The following is a 20,636-nucleotide window of genomic DNA, read 5'->3' on the forward strand; positions in this document are numbered from 1 at the left end:
CTTATCCTTTTTAACTTTACCACAGGTTGAAACAGGTTTGGGTAGAATTGGCAGAGCTCCAAACCCTGAAATATAATACCTCTCCCAGGCTAATATATATTCAGAGCTAATAGGGCAGGATTTCAAAGGGCTTGTTCTAGTAAATTTAAAATGTAAACTAATGAATGATAAGATCAAATACGGACCACAGGGGTTGAAGCCCTGTCAGCCTAACATGGCTCCTCCATGATGAGTGATTGGCCTGAAATTCCATTTCTACACCTCTCTACTCTTGTATTTAAAACGTAGATGTAGGCTATGCAATTGTTTTTTTTAATGTGTTTTTGTCAACTTGGTCTCTTTTAACAGACTAGTTTTTTCTGTGGGAAAGCATTGAAGAAACAGATCTCATGATGCTTCGCTTTCATACCTTATACTGGGGGAAAAATTAAATTAATATCAACTCATCCCTTCCTGGCTTATTCTGAGCTTGGACATGAGTGATTTGCCAATATGAATACTGCATTCTTTCCAGAATGTAGCTCAGTCACAGAGAAATTTAACACTTAGTTACGCTTTACACTATCTTACACTTGTTAACTTTGCTTACACATTATAAAAAAACTTTCTGATAATAAAAATGAGCAATAAAAAAAATCACTAAGCTAGGGATAACTTGAGTTTGGACAAGGCTAAATTAAGAAAAAAAGAAATAAAATTAAAAAAAAAAACATTTTTCAAACAACACCCATTCAAAATAAGATAGGATGGTTAACAAATTTTGGCCTATTTTGCTCATGTGCAACCAACAAAAAACATACATATGCCACATCATGTCAGTAGAAAACATTTACCTTTCTGTGTTATTCAGAATGAAAACAAGTGTTTGCGCAGTCTCACTTATGAGCTTTGGTTCACTGGACCAATGGGTGAAATTTGATTCAAGTTTCTCAATGAGAAAATTCAAAGTCCATATTCCAGCTTCAGAGTCCCTCCCAAATGCATGAATCAGTGTCAGGCTCATCTGGAAAGGAGTAAAAAAAAAAATCATATTGCAACAGACAAAATTTGAAGAAATTTAAACCTTTGATTTATATTGAGTATGTAAAAGTCTCGATAAAATTTATAGAATTCAGAGTAGAAATCAACTAGTTTCATATATAATATTCCTTGGAAAAAAATATGTAACTCCATACTAACCCTCATTTGTCAATCGTTAAGAAAAATATGAAGAAATACAAGAATACAGTGAAATCTATATGAAACAGAATGACAAAAGACTGAAATAATATTCCATCTTAGACAGGATTCTGTTTTACAAAGGGTATATTAATGAACTAATCACCTATGGGGTAATTTTTTGATCCCATTCAAGACAGGTTTCTGTCTCATACAGCGTCCATCTCGGACAGGTTTCACTGTACTAGTGAATCATCACAAGAAAAAAAAGAAAAATGGTAAAATTTAAGCTTTCGATAAATATTGTACATTATTTATTACAAAATAATACAGAAAAATAATTTAATTTCACCAGCTGGAAATTTAAACTATGAACATAAAATCATTCAAAAAAAGGATAAAGTAGCTGATTAGATAAAATTGATAAAATCCAACAAACCTCAGTATAATAAGTCTCATTTGGTAACAAATACATAACTGCCCATCGGCCTATAAACCATATGATGGTCATAGCTACTTCAGGACTGAGTAGATGTGATAAATTGGCTTCCAGAGCTCTTCTTTCAACCTCACATAATCGGAAAACACTTGAGATCAACCTACAGATTAGCAATATATGATTTGCATCAAATTTATTCAATAAGCAGACATGGCTTTTGAAATAAAGGGAGACTGAACAAATTTCAGATAAGAAAAATTTTGGATATGAATAAATATGCCCATATTACTGTAAACTGAGGTAGCTTTTAACACTAGGAATTTGTTAATTTTATTTATAAAACTTGACTTAAAATAATGCGAGCTGAAAAATTTAGTTTACAAATTCAGGGTTCCCACTCAAAAAATGAGAAAAAGTAGGAAAACGCAGGACTGAAAAGTAGGATGGGGGAGGGTAACCCCGTTAGACAACATAATCATAGCATAATGGAAAAAAATCCCTAAAAAAATTTTTTTTGCAAAAAAAAAAAAAATTAATTTTGAACTTTTTTTTTTCAAAGCACTATTTCAGTTTCCTATAAGATTGACTCAAGCCAAAGCAAAATAACAATTTAACCAAGCAAATGGCTTGGTTAAAAAACCAATTTTCAGCCAAAACAGTGCACTAGCAACCACAGATAATTCTTTGCTGTCTCTCCTCATATATATTACATTCTGTTTTGGAGTCTTCCAAAGTGCAGGGCTTGTCAACCATCTTCGACAATGCACAGCAAATTTTGAAGACATACGTTTTTTAAGAATGACGCTCCTTCAAGACCATTTTCAAAAGCACAGTGCAAAATGAGTAGATTACAAGATCCTATGTAAATAAGGCAAGGTGAACCAGATAGTTTCACTGCATTGTCCATCATTTTTTAAAGGGATTTTTTCAAATTTTACTGTTCAATGCCAGTGTAATGATTTTTGACAAATGAAGCACTTCCATTTTTAGCTCTTTGCTGAGCATTGTAAACATTGTTTATGCCTCTTCATGCCTTAAAAATAGAGAAGACAACTGAATGCTTTTGGGAGCATCAGAATCATGAAACTTAGAATAGGCCTATGTATCCAACTGCTTTGAAATGCAAACTGTTGTTTCACCTATTTGCACTGTAATTTTGAATGATGAATGTTAGTTACTGTCCAAGATCATGAAGTAATAAATACAAAATTATTTTTTCATCCAGACAGGAGTTTTTAATGACTACTATACTTGTTGAACCCTCAAACTAAGCAAATGAAAAATTAATCAACCAAATGGTCCCCTCCCCCTAAATAACCTTAAAAATGATGAAATTTCTGTTTTGGCAGAATCATTAATTGCATTCTCCAACGTCTGTAATATTTGGCAATATATCAATGATTTCCTGCTCAATTAAAATCAATTGCACAAATTTTGTCAATAGGATTTGGTAAAAAAGTAGGACAAAAGTAGGGCATTTTACCAAAAAGTAGGAAAAGTAGAACGAGTGGGAGCCCTGCAAATTACATGCATCATATCTGTAGTCACAGACTTAACGTACATCCCTTCGGCTTGCATATATCTCCAAATAAGCACATGCAAGTGGATATACATATTTGGCATGACAACAACTACCATGTGTTTTTTTCTACAACCAACCAATAATTCATTTCTAATCTTGGGGAGAAAAATCTAACTTCAACCAAAAATTAACCAAAATAAATGAAGTTAATTTTAAATGCAACAATGAACAAAAGGACTAAGTAGTACAATATGAACAAAGAGAAAAAAAAACTGCATTGAGGCGATTACTTACCTCACAACTGGGTCAGTACTATGTTCTGCACCAGGTATATCAGTAACTTTATGGCTCGGTGATGCAAGAACTTGCAATGTAGTTTCCATGTTCACTGCATCTGCTTGTTTCATACAGTACTGCATAATCTCCATTGGAATGAGAGATGTTGCACCATCACTAACATAACATAATACATGACCTTAAAAAAAGTAATAAAACAATTACATATATGTGAACAATTCTCAATTTACAAATCAAAATAAATTAAGAAAAATTATTTCACATTTATCAAGTATACATTTACATTATCACACCACAGCCACTTCATGTATTAAGATAAGTTAATAAGGTGTCGTGTGAGAGTGTTTTCCGGAGTATTTTAAATTCCTTTAATGAATCATAAATTCAAGCACTTTTTTTTTTGCTCCCTCTTGCCAATCTAGGCATGTCTTTCATCTCGCTCACACTTCTTTTCTTTTTATTAGCGAAAGTTTTTTTGATATCCTCTATATCAAACTGTTTTGTTTACAGTCACAGCAAATTGTTTTTCTTGACACCTAGAACAAGGATTCACCAACTACGTGCCTCCAACCTTTGTTAAACAGCTCTAGGGAGCTCTCGGATAAGTATTGAACAGGGGAAAGAGGCGCTGCGGGTGGAAAAAGTTTGAGAACCCCTGGAACTAGAGGAATTCCAAAAAAAAAACAAAAAAAAAAACCACATGATCATTTTAGCCAATAGAAATCCTAGAATAGAAAACATCTTTAGGTGTGGTTCTTGATAACCTCACTCAGTGGTCTGTCTTTCAAGTATAAAGGGCAGTTGCCCATTAATATGAAATTTTCTTTGTTTCAAAAATTAGCAAAAAATAATTGAATACAAAGGTATATTCTACCACAGAGACTCTCGACAAGGGGTGTTCAAGTAGTAATGTTTCGAGCAGCGAATTGCTTTTTTGTTTGACATGAAAATAATTTTTTTTGTCTTTGTTTAAATTGTCTATTCAATTGATATATTTTCAGTTAGATTAATAGAAGTTTTTGAGCACTTGATTAAAAGGTAATGTTGTATCACAAAACGGTATAGAATTTTTCTCAATGAGTATTGTTCATTTAATTTGAAATAAATGTTGTAATCCGTCCCCGTGACATAGATAAAGACTTAAGAGCCAATATGAAATATACACAACTATTCCTGAACTAACATTTGACACAAACCAATTGAATAGGGGCACATGCATTAAACACGTAGAAATCAGGTGACCAAACTCTAATGCATATTATTTATTTTCTAACCCTTTCATATGAACGAAAAGACTGGAAATAAAAACTACTCTAAAAATGACCACTGATTTAAACCTATAAATAAATAAATAAATAAATAAATATACATATATATTCATTCATCTGACAAATACAACTTGTGAAAAATTACCAATTATCATGACAAGCCAGTGTATGTCTTCATTTAAGCAGTCCAAGATGCTTGTGTCCTCTACAGTTAATGCTTGCAGATGAATTCTTTGCAACTGTCCATGCAACCTTGTAACTCGATCCTCCAATAACCTCACTAGAACAGGAATGCTATGATCTAGAACCTGGCGACTGAACATTCCTAAAGCTGTTAATTGATCACGAAACCTCACTCTGTCATCTTCCTGGACCTCATCTATTTCTTCTTTGCTGTTTGTATTCTGGGGAAGGGAAATAATTTAATCATCAAATCATGACACAATCCCCACTGACACAATATCTTTTCATTAAAAAACCATGTCTGCCTACCATTCCTCTGGCTCCATCAGGAGGAGAAAGATGGGCTTTCAGGTACTGGTTGAATATTTGAAGTGATGACTGCTTCACAAGCTCTGGAGGATAATGTTGGTTATCTTGTAATATAGTAACCCATGCTTCCAAAATGTGTTCAAAAGCTTCCATAAAGACCTGATCATCTTTCTGAAGCTATATATAAATGTATATTCAAGTTAGTATGAAGTCCTGTATTTATAATAAAAATTAAAACACATAAGTGATATGAAAAAGGGCATCTATTCTGATATCAAGTATACAGTTGCGCCCAATATAACTTTGAATAGGACCATGAGAAATGCTCGTTAAAATCTGATATTTGTGATACACATTACAAATACTAATAATATTGATGAAGAAACAGGTTTTTTACGTAGCAGATTAGTCAGCTTTCTATGATGTATAATGAGTATTTACAATTTCTCTGATTATTCCACCTCCAAAGGCAAATGTGCTTAATAAGTCAATCATATCCCCACCCAACACCTACATTTTTCTGGGAAAAACAAATTCAAAGAATTCAGTCCATATTCATAGCTCAAGCCCTACATATCACAGTATCTATATGCAGTATCCTATTAGCTTTTTTCTGCCCTCCCCAAAAATAATGATTCAATACAAGAAAAGTGTTGATTCCAATAGAATTACATTTCTTTGTTATTCATATTATTTTAACACCAACAACACTAAAGCCTTTATTAAGCATAATTTACACCACATTATCAGATCTGTTTTTTAGAACCCTTTTGTCCGTATCAAATACTAGAAAAACCAAATTTGTTAATTCTTGCCAGAAACCTTATGCTACCCAATATGACAAACCTTATGCTACCCAAAAAACAAAACCAATTTGCTACAATCTGTTTAACATGGTTATCATATATATCATAATCACTGAAAAATTCTGACTGTGATAATGACCCATAAATAAATTTTGTTGCAAGTGCTACTGCATTCAAGATTATAGTAAAATCTATCTATTAGTGTGCCACCCTAGGTTTTTTAAAAATGTAGTCTTTAGAAGAAATGGGAGCTTGATGTAGGTATAATGGAATATGGGGGAAAAATGTGGATGTAAAGAAACAGCATTCCACTTTATATGTGTAATATATAACATTAAAAAAGTAAAGAAGAAAATAAGAAAATGCAATGTTACCAATTCTTCTTGAGCAGCACACTCACAGAACTTGCAAGTTAGATTTGTCAGCTCAACCATATAAGCCTGTAACAGTTCGATTGGAAGTGTAGCAACATATACAGCAGGAAAGAATACATGCAACCTGGCAATAATGTTTGAGATACCTAGACCCTCATGATCCTTTACTGGTCCACTGAAAAAAAATTAGAATGCACAAAACATGACTTATAATTTTAAAAAAATCAAGAGTGGTTAGAGATATGGCAATTTGAATTTTGAAACATGTCAAATTCTAATAAATGTCACACACACCAATGAGCCACTGATGTTGCCATTTGATTTTTGTCACATAATAAACAAAGTAGGAAGAGAAAAAAAGATGGAATGCCAATGGGCAAATGCAGGAATAAGCACAAAATAGAAGCGCCAGGTAACATTATGGTATTTTCTTAACACACACAGCTGATGTATGTGATATACAGGTGACAAAATGAAAAGGGGGAAAATATTATTACCTTGCAAGAAGTTTCAGTATGTTTTCAACGAACCAAGCCAAGTAGGTGCACCTGTCGTCTTTCTTGCTCATGACTATTCCATTTAAGGATGCCAACTGGTTTAAGCACTGCAGAGTGTGATGACATAAATCTGGTACATCACGTACTTGCCAATGAAGCTGTAGCAATTACAATAAAATAAATAGGGATTAACTATGAATTAATTCACAGATGCATTCACAATTTCAAAATAATAATTATCAAGCATGTGTATATTCTATAATTTTATATACCTTGAAGAAAAGTTGAATAACATTAGGATCCATGAAAACCTCATGCCATTCCATGCTGGGTCGCAATGCAGGGCTCTGCTGAGACTCAAATAGCCCAATTAATTTCCTTGGCACTGATATACGGTTGATTAAAGAAATTTAACAATTTATTTTTGCACATTTATTATTGAAAATTTAGTTTTTAATTATGTTTATTAAAAAACTTAATTTTTCAATCTATGTTCAAATCAATGTTCAATGCATCACATCAATTTTTTGGACTTCATAAACAGTGGTAACTCAACCCACAAGCATCTTCTCTTCCTATTAATACAAGTTATGAGTGAAAGTTGCTGCAGAAAAGGACATCAGCTTGCAAGCAAATATTAACCAACTAGCATGAAACATAAAGATTGAAATCTTTGAACAAGTCGAATCAGACAGGAATTGATATACTCTGCTGTATATCTTTCAAGCACAAAAACTTATAATAAAGTAACATTCAAGTTGATTTTTACATAAGTATTAATATTTAGAGAGTGAAGGAAAAAAATTAATAGAATGTTTATTGCTTTTATATGGGCAAATTGGATTTAGCAAAGAAAATTCTTATCAACCAAGAAAATATCTTGTAAGCTAAAATTCATCTTGTACGTTGAGGTATAAGTATATACAAGGAACACTGCTATTGGAATCACAGATAATGTTATCATGCAGGTATTGTAATCACTTTTACAAAGTATGGAATAGGCCAATACAGCCAACATGGGGGAAAAAGTTTATTTTTTTAATGGTAATAACATGGTAGTGGAAATAACTAATGGTACTTCAGTTTGTGTTATCAATTTTTTTTCTATCTAAATTTTTTGTGTACATTCTTTGAAGCCATGGTTAGATCAGACGAACTATTTTCTAAATTATTATTATTGGAATACAAAAAAAAGTTCTGGATCTGTTTTTCAGAGTTGTGCAGATTCAGTTTTCATATGAGAGACTTTCTCAAGGGATCTGTGGAGTGTACCATTCATTAAATAAAGCACATAGTGTAATTTGTGAAAGTATAGCTTCACAGATCCTTGGGGTGCTGACAATCATTGCCAGAAATGCCTTGGTGAGCTGTCCCTATAAATGTGTGCCTATTCAATACCATGAAGCGGTAGACTGTTCTGGGGAGCTGCGAATACATGGACACTAAAGCAGGGCTTGACGAATCCCAGACACCAGGTGACCATGAAGACTAAAAATATAAAATTGACACCTAAAATATTTTATGTGTGACCAAATTTGAACCTGAAGGCAACACAGACTTTTTTGGAATTTGTATGCCAGTGCGTCTACTAAGAAAAAGTCACAAAAGCCTTGAAAAGTCATGGGGGGAGGGGGGAATCGATATTCGACTGTTTTCTTTGTGGGAGGGAAACTGCTTGGTTCTCCAAAAATTTGTGAACCTTCATTTTTTTTTATTTGTGAAGCCCAGAACTAGGGCAAGAGAGCCGCAGAAAATAAAAGTTTGAGCACAACTGTATTAGGCAGTTACATTTCAACTCCTCACAATGGCTGAACAAAAAATATATATATACAGAATTTATAGAAAGAAAAAATTCTGTTTTAGAACAATACAAATACAACGCCACAACAGGCAAAATGCCCAACGAGGTGGCTGAGAAAAAAATGCCCATAATAAATATGGATGTCATATTTCAAAAATACAGCAACCCAATTAAAAATGCAATTACAAACAATATATATACATGATTAAATATTATACAATGCCCATAAGAATACTTATGGTTGTGTTATTCTAAGTATGGATAACTTCTTGATTTACCCCCAAAAAAAGAAAAGGCGGCACAATTGAATTTTTAGCAAGTGACATGGAAAAGAAAAACACGGTTATCCTGTCGGACTAAGGCCCAGTTCACACTGGACGATATGGTCTGCAATGCACAGCGAATCCATCTAGATTGTTTAAAAACATGAAATCAATACCAGTTTTTTGTTTTTAACCAATCTGTGTCCATTTTGTTACTGGTCATGGATATTTATCGCTTGTCCTATCGGCCATGTTTGAAAAACTGGACATATGGTCATTACAAAGCTTCCAAGTTCCTTTCAGATACAGTTATCAATTGGTTATTCTTATTAGAAACCTTAGGTCCTGATGTGAACACATCAAGAGGCATGCACTGTATATCATTAGAAATTTTATACATATTTTTATATATTTTGTGAAGGGCTTCACCAAATAATGATTTCTATGTGTAAAAAAAAAATTTATTTACATAGACTAAGTTCATATACATATTTTCTGGATGAAGATGGTGCAGGTTGTTCTTACCATAGCACATATTTACAGAATTAGCTCGAATAAAATGGCTGATCAAGCTGCCTGCATGACTGTTGAACAGGGCTGTCTTAAGAGCATCATATTGCATTACATATTTTTCTCTAAAACTGTAACCAGATATTATTATAGTGAGGCAGCCAGGCCGTGCACAGGTGGGCTCATGTCTAAAGACGGTGCTGCTGTTAAATGCACATTCAATTAAAATTGGTATAGCCGCATCATTAAATTGATGAGTAGTATTTTGAACATTCAGAGATTTTGATTTATAGATCAAGAATTTCAGTTTATTTTCTGAAAAATTCATTTTCTGCTTCAAATTTCTGTCTGAAAAATGTTGATATTTTATCATATTCAAAATCTTAGAATTTAGTTGAAAATTTAAAGCGCTCAGTACCGTGAAAAAAAAATCAAACCTTCATTTACACAAACTCTGAAAGGATACACAGCATTGCAAACTGGAAATTCCAAGTCAAGACTTGTTCAGCAATGATGAGAAATTTCTTAAAAAGCTTTACGGCTTCAGTAGGTACAGGGACACCAATTTTATTGAGCTCACTCAGGCCTTCTAAACAGTATTGAAATAAGCGTTTCAGGTCACTTTTCTAGAAAAAAAAAAAAAGATCAGCTATTATATCAATATATTCTAGACAATTTAAATGCAAATCCACACATACACTTTTCAAACTAAAACTTTTCAAAGTAAAGCTTAACTGCACAAAAAATGTAATCGCAACCCCAAAATGTTATCTTAGTAAGAATTATTTTATGGCATAATACTATATGTAACTCCATTGATTTCTCACCTCAAACTGTTTCTTGGCCAGAAGATGAGTTTCCCAAGTAAGACCAACATCACTGGCTCTAGTAGTGCTGGAGAACTCATTTAACAGCGCTGTCAGAACAGAACAGCCTATTGTTTGCTGTAAAATTATTTATGAAAAATTTTCAATAATTTATAAGTCAATGCATTACAGCTGTCACATCCAATAATTTAATATAAATTTTATTTATGAAAAATGAAAATAAAAAATAAATAAATAAACAAAATATGAAGCATATTTAAACAAGGGCTATAATAATATAGGGCGTATATATTTTGATGGAAATGCATACCATTGCAGATTCCCCACTGCTAATCAGCTGAGATACTTCATTCAAGACTTTTCCAACAACATCACCGTTGTCTTCAACACTACTTCTCTTCACCATTATGGCAACCACCAATAGAAGTTGCTCTCTAACATAACTCTGAATACTGGAATGGCAAAGAAAATTCGAACAAAAAAAAAAAAAAAAAAAAAAAAATTACGCCAAATGAAAAGTATTAAAACACATACAAGTATTTTAAACATATACATGAAAATAAGCATTTCTGATCATTTGTCAAAACACACTGATTCCATGGCTATCAAACACCTCAGCTTACAATTTTTTTTTTTCTAATGAAGATTTCTTTCAACACTTTCTTTCTATTTCTAATTTGACTAACAAATACAGATTCATATAACACATACTTTTGTTAGTGTGGATGCAGGCATTAACCTAACACCCGAAATTGTGAGCTGAAAGTTCACCTATTATCATCAGAGAATTACTCTCACTTGAGCCTGATTAATTCACGTGTGTGTTAAAAATATTTTAAAAAATTACATGCATTGTCTTGCATTTTTTTCTTTCTAAATACAGAGGACACTCATTATAACAACCATGCTTTATCGCAACTGTTCCAAGAATGTATCAATTTTTTTTCCTATTCACATTCCATGTTATTTTACCTCCAATATAATGACCAACAAAGACAATTCCATCAAATTCAACATCCCAACTTAGTTCTGTTGCACCTTCTTTTGCAAAGAAATGTGCAAAACCTTTTCATCTGCCAAAATTATGTTTGACATTGACCTTTGATATTAAAGAATTTGGTACATAGGTACACACGTGTAATTGATTATACAGTCAACACCACTTATTAAAATCATGAATAATATGATTGATCATTCTAGTATTGTTACACGTTTGCAAGGAATGGAATGAACTAATACCATAATTACTACTGATAACATTGGGAAAAATTGCTTTGTTGTTATTGGGACTTATATCATACTACCAAATTTTTTTTTTGGTCAAAATTCTTTTTTTGCGTATTCTGAAGTTTTTTTCCCGAAAGGAGTTTAGAATTTAGCCCTTTAATCCACTGTTATTATTGGTCAGCATAACAATAGTTTAGAGCAAATGAATTAAAAAATAAAGAATGGTGTAGTCTGGGGGGCTCTTAGAAAGCACATTGAATACCTGAATGCGTGTAAGGACCAACAACCTGTAACAATAGTGTGTTGGGAACCTCTGTGGAATTTGCTAAATCCCACTCTATCCCTTAATTTTTTGAACATGTTATGTATATGTAATTCACGTATTCTTAAAATAGAATTTGTAATATATTGCCTTCTCACCTTTTTTAAGACCATGCACAGTCTTATGCATGGTTTCAATCAGTTATCTATTGACTTAGAAATTAGCACTCTTGATCATACCATTTTGATTGCTATTGTTGCTATTTTAGTTTTGTGAAATTTCTATAAAATTTGATATCATTGTTTCAAAATGTAAATTAGTTTTACTGTTTTTCTATTGGCTATATTTTAATATACTTTTTCTAAGAGGGTTAGCCCCTGGAGTTAGATCTTGCAGTAGTTGCTATTACAGGCATAAATACATGGAGATCGTATCCATCATTGCTAAAATGATTTGTGGATTGGGTCTTGGCAAGCCGCCCGCCCAGTAAAATATCGATGAAATAGTAACCAACCAATTTTTACAAATTTTCTCATCTTAAAACTGAATGCATATAGAATATTTCATTTATTGGATAACACTAATAAGACACTGAGATACAGTATTTCATAATAAACATGTGAATTTATGTAATGAAGCTTCTCTGAAACGCTATTCCGACCATGATCCGATGTCATGACAAACTTGTTATAGCGTCAAAATTCTTTGGGACAGATGGTGCCATTACAACAGGGTACGACTGTACTTTATTAATAAAGTAAATATCATCAAGAATATTGATGACATGATGAAATAGAAAATACACACACACGAATAACTGTTGAAATACCTGGGATTTTGGATAACAAAATTTAGTAGTCCAGATCGCACATTTTCCACCTGTGTTTTATCAAGCATGCTCCACTCACGAATTACTGCTTGTTTAAGGAGAGATGCTGCCTGGAACTGCACATAATCTGATCTGCTATTTGCTAAAATTAGAGATTCAAAAAGAATTTAAACTTCATTAAAAAAAAAGAGAAATTCAATGATAAAAGAACTAAATGTTTCAGTAAAATGGTGATTTTAAGTCAGCCGTCAAAGAAGAATGAACTGGGCCTTCACACACAGTGAAAATGATGCATTCAAGTGATTTATTTTTTTCCTAAACAACAAAGCACACAGATATGTTACTTTGTCAGTTTTTTTACAGCAAAAAAACTACATTTGCAAATTCCTGATGATAAAAATAAAATATATGCTGGGTTTGTGCTAATCACGTTTCAGTATCTTTGATATGTTTTGCATGGCGCTGCGTGCTCTTGTGGCCATCAGGGATGCCCATGTAAAAAAAGTGGTCTCTTGTACAAATAAAACATTTTACTGGGCACCATAAGGTGATAAAAAAAATGTAAGCAAATCCATAATTAAAGATTTTCCATCACAAAACAAACTCTTCAATGCTTTCATCCAGTACAACCTTGATTATCCGACCCTTGTTCATCCAGAACTAATATCAGTAAGTTTCCTAAGCAATGAAGAAATTATTGCTAGGATGGCCAAATTCCAGTAACAGAAAACCAGGATATCAACATAAGTTTTCCAAACTATGAGTGAAGTGCAATGATTGACTATTTGCACCATTCATTGTAGGTCTGTTTGCACCACGCAACCAGATGTTTCACCAGGAAGATTGGCTCGCATTCACATCTCAAAGTTGGAAACAAAAGAAAACCAACTTCAGCCGATCACCAGTGGAGTTTGCACTAACTATATCAAAAGTCTCTCACTGATGAAAATGAGAAGTGTAAATATGATGCAAATTATTACGCTTTTAAGGAATTGCCACAGTGAAGAAACAAGAACATTTTGTGACTTCACAAAAATAATTTTATTAGAAAACTTCATGCTATAACTGCAAAGCAGGGGAATGACCAAACTGTCAACATGCTTATTAAATGTATAATTAGTTTAGATTGATTGGTTTTCAAAGTGTGTGCAGCAGCTCAGAAGGGGCATCTCCAACCTTTGCTAGAAGTTGGTGCATTAATGTGTGTGTGTGCCAATTAACTACTTTGAAGTGATTCTTTTCTAGTTTATTCTGCGAAGCTGCAGATAAATGATAAGACCAACAGACATGTGGATTGCAAAAATTTCAAACAACTGGTTTCGATAATACTGCACTTCTGAATTAGGTACACAGAGTGGATATTCTATTACCCATATATTTCAATTTAGCAATGCAGGCTCATGACAATAATGTTGAATAATTAAGATTTTACAAACTTTTTCCTCACACTTACCTAGTATGTACTGGCATAATTGAAATGGGGCCTTCGTTTTTTGGAAATTTAGAAAAACTGTTTCAGCAATATGCCTCTGCTCACTGCTGATGACATTTGGAGGTGCCTGCATGAATTAAGAAAAATATATGAATAATCGGAAACAAATGAGTAAGAGTTCCAACATAATTTTTTAACATTTAAAACTGCATTCATAACTACACACTGCTTTGATCAAAATGCTTTGAGTTCAATGATCACATACTATGTTTCATGAAATTATAAATATAGGAATTTAGAATTGCATGTGGAAAACAAAAGGTGATGGACATTGTATTCCAACTCAAAAAAATTACCTGATTTATGTTATCATCATCTTGTCACATTTACGGCCATATTCACCGACAGAATTTAACTGCAAGTGCTGGTTAGAAAAAAGATTAGAAATAGAAACAGATTGGTTAAATTCGAGATTTTAACCAATCTGTGTCAATTTCTAATCCTTTAACCCCTGCGGTTGCAGTTAAACTTAGTCTGTGAATACTGCAGTTAGTAGGCCCATGAAAAACACTGATATGTGTCATTCTCGCAATCGTAAAAAATGTTTAAAATATATGCATAAAATAAATGTCAACCAAAAAATCCAAAGAAATTCTTAGGGACACTTATTTACCTGTTGATAAATAAAATATAGTCAACAGTGAATTTGTTCAACATTAATGGAGAAAACAATTCATTCAAATATGGCCATGCTAAGAGATAGGTGTTGAAACAGTCAAATTTACCTAACTTGATATTTACGAAAGATATTCACACCAAATTCTATTTATTTTGGAGCTCATTCTCAACTTGGACAAGCACGGATACTCTGAGAATTTTCTTTGTCAATAGCATTTTTTCTTTTTTTTGTGTGTGTTTCTGGCTCCTTTTCGGTCAATTTTTTTGGAACCAGTGATTTCTAATTTGAACACCATTATGCCACCAAAACGGGTTCTAAACCTGGATCTTCGCAATGCAAGTCCAAGCAATGGGGAACTATTAGACCCACTATTTAACCATATAAATGCACCTCTTATATATTCCTTTATGGAATTTCTAATGAATCGGTACATGCCAGATTCTGTGTGTTGAGTGTATGTGTAGCCTTAATATATTCACGTTGTAAGTGCTTGCTTCATGTTCTTGCTCCTGCTAGAATTGTTGATCTATTTGACAGTATAGTCTAGGGCCCAAGGGTTCATATTGTTTTTCACAAAAACATTCCCCGACTTTTGAAGGTTTTTCAGAAAATTGAAGGTGATTTTTTTAATTGAAATTCTTTTATAAAGTAATTATAAAATTAATTGCATTAGTTATAGTTATCATAATTACACACATATCATAGATTATCAGTTGTTACATTTCTTTTAAACATGCTTTTTAAAACATTTCTTACATTTATGCTTTACATTTTGATAGAAAAATAAAACACAATCAAAAAATACAAGATTTTCATTTTCTGCAATATCACTGCTGTATATATCTACGGACATCTCATTTCAAAATTCAAAAACAGATTAGAATGTAGGGTGGTGGTACCTAGCCGATGTAAAGTAGTGATAGGCAGTTGCTCACGAGAAACTACCTTGTGGAAGACGCAAGGTAAGTAGATGTGATACATTTACTCTTTTTTGAGGATCAGAGTAAAAAAAAAGGCACCTCATCTTTAGGCATCTATAATTTTATTATGATTATTTATCATAGTTGCAAGATATTATCTAGGTTTTTGTTATTTATTTCTGATTTTAAAATGATCGAAATCTTAACCTACCTCCCTTTAGAGAACAAAATAGCTTGTATTGTACCTTCGGACACTCTAAGGTGATGTACCCTCGGCCACAGAAAAACAACCCTCTTGGATAAAATGGCTAAAAACAGTCGCTCAAAAGACAAGAACATAAGAAAAAGAAGTTTCTCCTAAGTTCTTCCAACAACTTGATGAAGTAATTTTGTCCTTGATATCCTCGGGTCATGATTTATAATGAATAACCAGGAAATGGAGGAAGAAAGCATGGGGGCAAAACAGTTCATAAGCTTATAAAATAGTACAGTAGAAAACTGCACTTTTTATAGGCTACTACATCTGTAGGTGAATCTGGGTGAGTCCGTGGGTACATCAGATTGTTATGCCTAAGAATGAAAACTAGTAACAATTTTTAAACATTCAATAATCAAAATTTTAGATTTTAAAAAATATAACTTGATTCGCAAAGGTTTAGAGCAGAGGTCTTCAATCTTTTTCTGGTCGCAAGCACTTTGCCTGTACCTATCATCAAAAGAGCACCCTTATGACAAGTTTGGCACACCAGTGCATGAAATTAGGATGATTTCAATCCTTCAATGCAATTTCCTGAGCATACAATACGATTACACAGAGCTTTTGGCAGCTATGATAACATGAGCATTTCACTAGGTGGAAATATATTCTCCAGAGACCGAGAAAAATTGAAATGTGAATTTTGTCTTTAGGTTCAATAGCTCCCCCCACCTTCTAAAATTTCTGCAACATCCTTGAATTATTATGGGATGAGTGGGACATCACTAATTTCAAGCCGCACAAGATTTAAGAATTCACTGTTTTTGCTTTCTTTGTGATATAATTAGTCAAAGATGTAGTTGGTTTTGCTGCATCTAATTCTTTGCAGCTGGCTTACACTTCACACTCACGTTAGCACTAGAACTGAAAAGTTTGGTAATTTCTCTCAGAGTTGTTTACAAAACTCCTCTGATTTCAAATGCTTGGCATGGCTCTGAATAGCTTGTCTGACCATGTTGTTAAAATTGAACGTTTTGCTGCAAAGCTGACATCACGCTTCAATGCAATCAGCCTAGTGAAGATTTAGGTTTTTATTCCCCCCCCCTAAATTTTCAGATTGAAAACAGTTTTTTAAATACTCATCTTCAAATAAAAAATACCCACATGAAAAATCATAATATACACATGCTTCATCTGGCGTTGCTCACTGAAGCCAACTTACAAAAATATCGCAAAAGAGCTTTCCCGATATATTTTTATGCATTGCTTTCTATGATGTGCACTTTCGAAGAATTTTCAGAAAAACTTATAGTTACGATAAGATCAGAGCAATGCGCTCTTCCACACCGATTTACAAACTCATCTTCTGCAGTTTCTACAGTTTTTTTTTTTTTTCCTTTTCCATTGTAAGATTTACAAATTATCAATATTTATGATGTTACCGGATTGCAATTTATTTTGTTTCCCTTTTCTAGGAAACAATTTCCCTCCCCTTTATCCTTTTTTGCTTTCAATCAGATAATAATTGCAACAATTTTACAGGTCAATTGTCAGAAATGCCCAGGTTTTAGAACAAAAATGGGCTATTTCTCCTGACTTTTAGTAAAACCTTTTCCCTGCTGGTTTTCCTAGTAGTCCCTAACACATATGAACCCTGCCAGAGCCTAGTTTAATGCTTTTTTTTCCTTTGGCGATTTCCTTTTTTTAGCTTGTTGGCACTTTTCTTCCTAGCCCCCTATTTTCTATTGGTATTTTTATTCTCTGTCTACTGTTATTATAATTTCCTTCAACATTTTAGATTGGTTTACCATTTCCTTTCCAATATACTGTTTTGTTGGTTTTTCTTTCATCCTAAGAAATCACGATAGAGAGGTGTCACTAGTAACATACCGCAGTATTTAAATTGATAAACCAAAAAAACACTAAACCTTTTTTTATTTGTCCCATGGTTTCCATTCGTTGCCAATCTGACAGTATGTTTTGTTACCGGAATTCCATGTTGCCTTGGTGGTTTCTTAAGGAATACTTTGAGATGCACCTAACATTTGATTCCTTGATGCTCTGACTGTTGTATTAATTAAAATAATCAGGGTTTTTTATTTTTAACCCAGATATTTATATTTCAGGAGGGACTGTTGTATTGTTTGAAACTTGAATGTTTATTAATATACCAGATAGTTTTTATTCAGAGGGGTCATGTTTTTATTTATAACCCAAGGTTCATTTTATGGCATGCTGTTCCCTTTTGAATTTGATCTGGTTTAAGATGTTATATTTTCAATCTCTGACCCTATCTTCTCCCCATGCCCATAAAATGATAATCCGAGAGAAATTGACACCTCACGCTCACTATTACTGTAGGTGTTTATTCTGAAAGCACATGCGTATTAGAGACAAATAAACCTTTGAGAATTGATATATTTAATTAGAAATGGCTAGCAGCAACTATTGAGCAGTTGGTATGACGATGACGCTAAATTGAAGGTTAATGAAAGGTTCATGGTTTGAATCTCGTCCGTAACACGATTTTTTCAGATATAATCCTAATGCAGTTCAGGTGCATCGAAATGTCAACAATATCAGCTCTTGAAATTGGGCCCAGCTAACATTTATCGATTCAATAAAAAATGTTTACATGTTTTCATGATTTAATAAAAATGTAGTTCAGGTATATCAAGATGACTATAATGACTCGCAAAGCTAGGCCCAGCTTGCATTTATTGGTTCACAAATATTCCAATACATTTGCATTGTGATAAGCTGTTGCATTTCTTGGAACAGATGCAGTATGGTCCGCCACAACTTTTTTCTCGCGATAAGTCGCCAAGACCGTCATAATGCTTCTCTGGGTTACCGTATTTTCTAACACTTTTCCGGTTTCGTTGGGTGATACTAGATGGCGCTGGCTTCACCAAACAGGATTTTTCTTTTGTTCACCGCGTTTTTTCAAAAATTCTAAACAGCCGTTGTTCCATTTCCAGCGCGTCTCTCTCTCTCTCTGATTATTATTCCTCCCTTCTGTAGCTTACATCATTTGGATTATTATCTACTGCTCAGGTTGTATCATACCGTTTTATTATTTTGTTGTATTTATTAGTTATTCATCCATTGCCATTCCTTGTGTTTTATCGGTTTATTATTTAAAATGAACTTACAGAATTTTTCATGCCCGGATCAGTTTATTTAAAAAAAAAAGGGTCCGAGTTAAACTGATATTTTTTTCTATTCTTATGCTTGGTGGTTTCTATTATGTTTTGCACGGTTTTTTTTTTCGGCATCCGTAGTGTCTGACAGCCTTGGCGACTCTTCGTCGGGCCATCAGACATGTGTGGCGCCAAATAATCGCCAAGTGGCGGACCATACGACAGCTGTTCCCATTTCTTATTTTATTTAGCATAATAATAGAGGATGAGGAGGATCATGACAAAGTAAAAGTGAAATCACATCAATGGTTATTATAGCTGTAGCAAATCCCTCATCTCACCTGCATATTCACATGCAGATATGTTAGCAATTGGACGAAACGTTTGCTGCACTGTTTGTGTCATTTTACTTTCATCGCAAGGTGGTGCTTTATATTCTGCTCTCAGTTGGGTTTCAATACCGATTTGTTTCCCATAGTTCATGTTGTTAAACTGCTTCTGTTGGGCAGAGGCTTTGCAACAACTTCAAACCCTGCAGAATTTATGTTACAACATCATAATTACAAAAAATCCAAATGGCACCCTACACTCTTACAAATTGCAAAATGACTGGTGCTGAAACCATACCTGTACCACAGGATTTAAGCTATGGTCGCATTTTTCGCAAAATACGAAAGAAAATCTTAGAATGCGAGAGTGGCTACCACTTTCACAAAAATGCATACAGGAGATACGGAACAAGTAGACATCCAACCATCAATCATTACATTAACATTGTAGCATTTTGCTAGAGCTTTTCTTCCTATTTTCAATTTTTAGCAAAAGGAATTTTTTATCTAGCTTAAACCCTGCTGTACCACTATAAACATCGGCACGGGACACAGGCAAAGAAAAATTTCAGTGGCGGGGGGTGTCAGTGCACTAATCTTTGGTCGGAGACATCTTTCAGATCTGACCGAGTAGGCACAGACTCCTTGTCGAGACCTTTCTTGGTCTCCATCCTGCACAAACTTTTATGGCGCTACACGTACCATTTCAATGCCACTCTTGGTTATTTTACAGTGTCAATAATTTTGAAATGTATAAAAGCGAGTGTTGCCATTTGAATTTCTAGAAATTCTGTTGTTGCTACTGCAACTGCTAGGTTTTAGTTTCTCATCTTATTGTTAAGCATGCACCCTGAAACTTTTAATCCTTGAATTTCATCAGCATTAGTTGATTTTTGAGGCCCATAGCGATCATATATATAGGCAAAGTTATTTTATGATCACCCTTTATTCAAAACCAATAGATTGAAAGCACATAGCTAAGCTATTTATTTTTCTAAAAAGATCATTTTATTAATAGAATTGATATTCCTCTCAACACACATTTTGAAAATAAGCATCTTTGTTCAAATATTTTCCCTCGGAAAGCAATAATGGTCGTATAAACTATCGAGAAACATGGTATTTATTTTGAAAATAAACACAAAATAAATGGACATTAGAGAATATATTCAAATATACCATCAACATTTCCGCAGAGGACTCCAATTCAGCAATCAGTTGATCCGCCATTGTATACATACACAACTTCACCGACTTGATGCCAAACTTAAAATGAAAATAATGGCATTAAATTGTTTCCAAAAAAAGTCTTCGAAAAAAAAAATTTGAGTGAAAAATTTTTTTTTGGTCTTTTACACAGGAAAA

The 20,636-nt window shown here is 33.4% G+C and overlaps 1 protein-coding gene across 1 annotated transcript in view; it reads right to left on the minus strand.

Moving 5' to 3' along the window:
• LOC149075415 (exportin-4-like) overlaps positions 1-20,513 on the minus strand; it is a 37,352-nt gene extending 16,839 nt beyond the window's left edge. The window contains exons 1-14 of the mRNA XM_089242702.1: positions 20,451-20,513; positions 14,026-14,131; positions 12,573-12,714; positions 10,565-10,706; positions 10,255-10,371; positions 9,894-10,053; positions 7,126-7,238; positions 6,854-7,011; positions 6,357-6,531; positions 5,177-5,353; positions 4,830-5,088; positions 3,414-3,594; positions 1,598-1,757; positions 834-1,003 (exon numbers count right to left, since the gene is read on the minus strand). Coding sequence (XP_089098828.1) covers positions 834-1,003; positions 1,598-1,757; positions 3,414-3,594; positions 4,830-5,088; positions 5,177-5,353; positions 6,357-6,531; positions 6,854-7,011; positions 7,126-7,238; positions 9,894-10,053; positions 10,255-10,371; positions 10,565-10,706; positions 12,573-12,714; positions 14,026-14,131; positions 20,451-20,510 — 2,120 coding nt within the window. The 5' untranslated portion in view covers positions 20,511-20,513. The remainder of the gene's footprint in view (positions 1-833; positions 1,004-1,597; positions 1,758-3,413; positions 3,595-4,829; positions 5,089-5,176; positions 5,354-6,356; positions 6,532-6,853; positions 7,012-7,125; positions 7,239-9,893; positions 10,054-10,254; positions 10,372-10,564; positions 10,707-12,572; positions 12,715-14,025; positions 14,132-20,450) is intronic.
• Positions 20,514-20,636: the final 123 nt, after the last annotated feature.

The sequence above is a fragment of the Pholcus phalangioides genome, unplaced genomic scaffold, assembly GCF_987345545.1.
Source record: "Pholcus phalangioides strain wild (caught in Gottingen) unplaced genomic scaffold, Ppha-v1.0 ptg000015l_1, whole genome shotgun sequence".
Classification (NCBI taxonomy): domain Eukaryota; kingdom Metazoa; phylum Arthropoda; class Arachnida; order Araneae; family Pholcidae; genus Pholcus; species Pholcus phalangioides.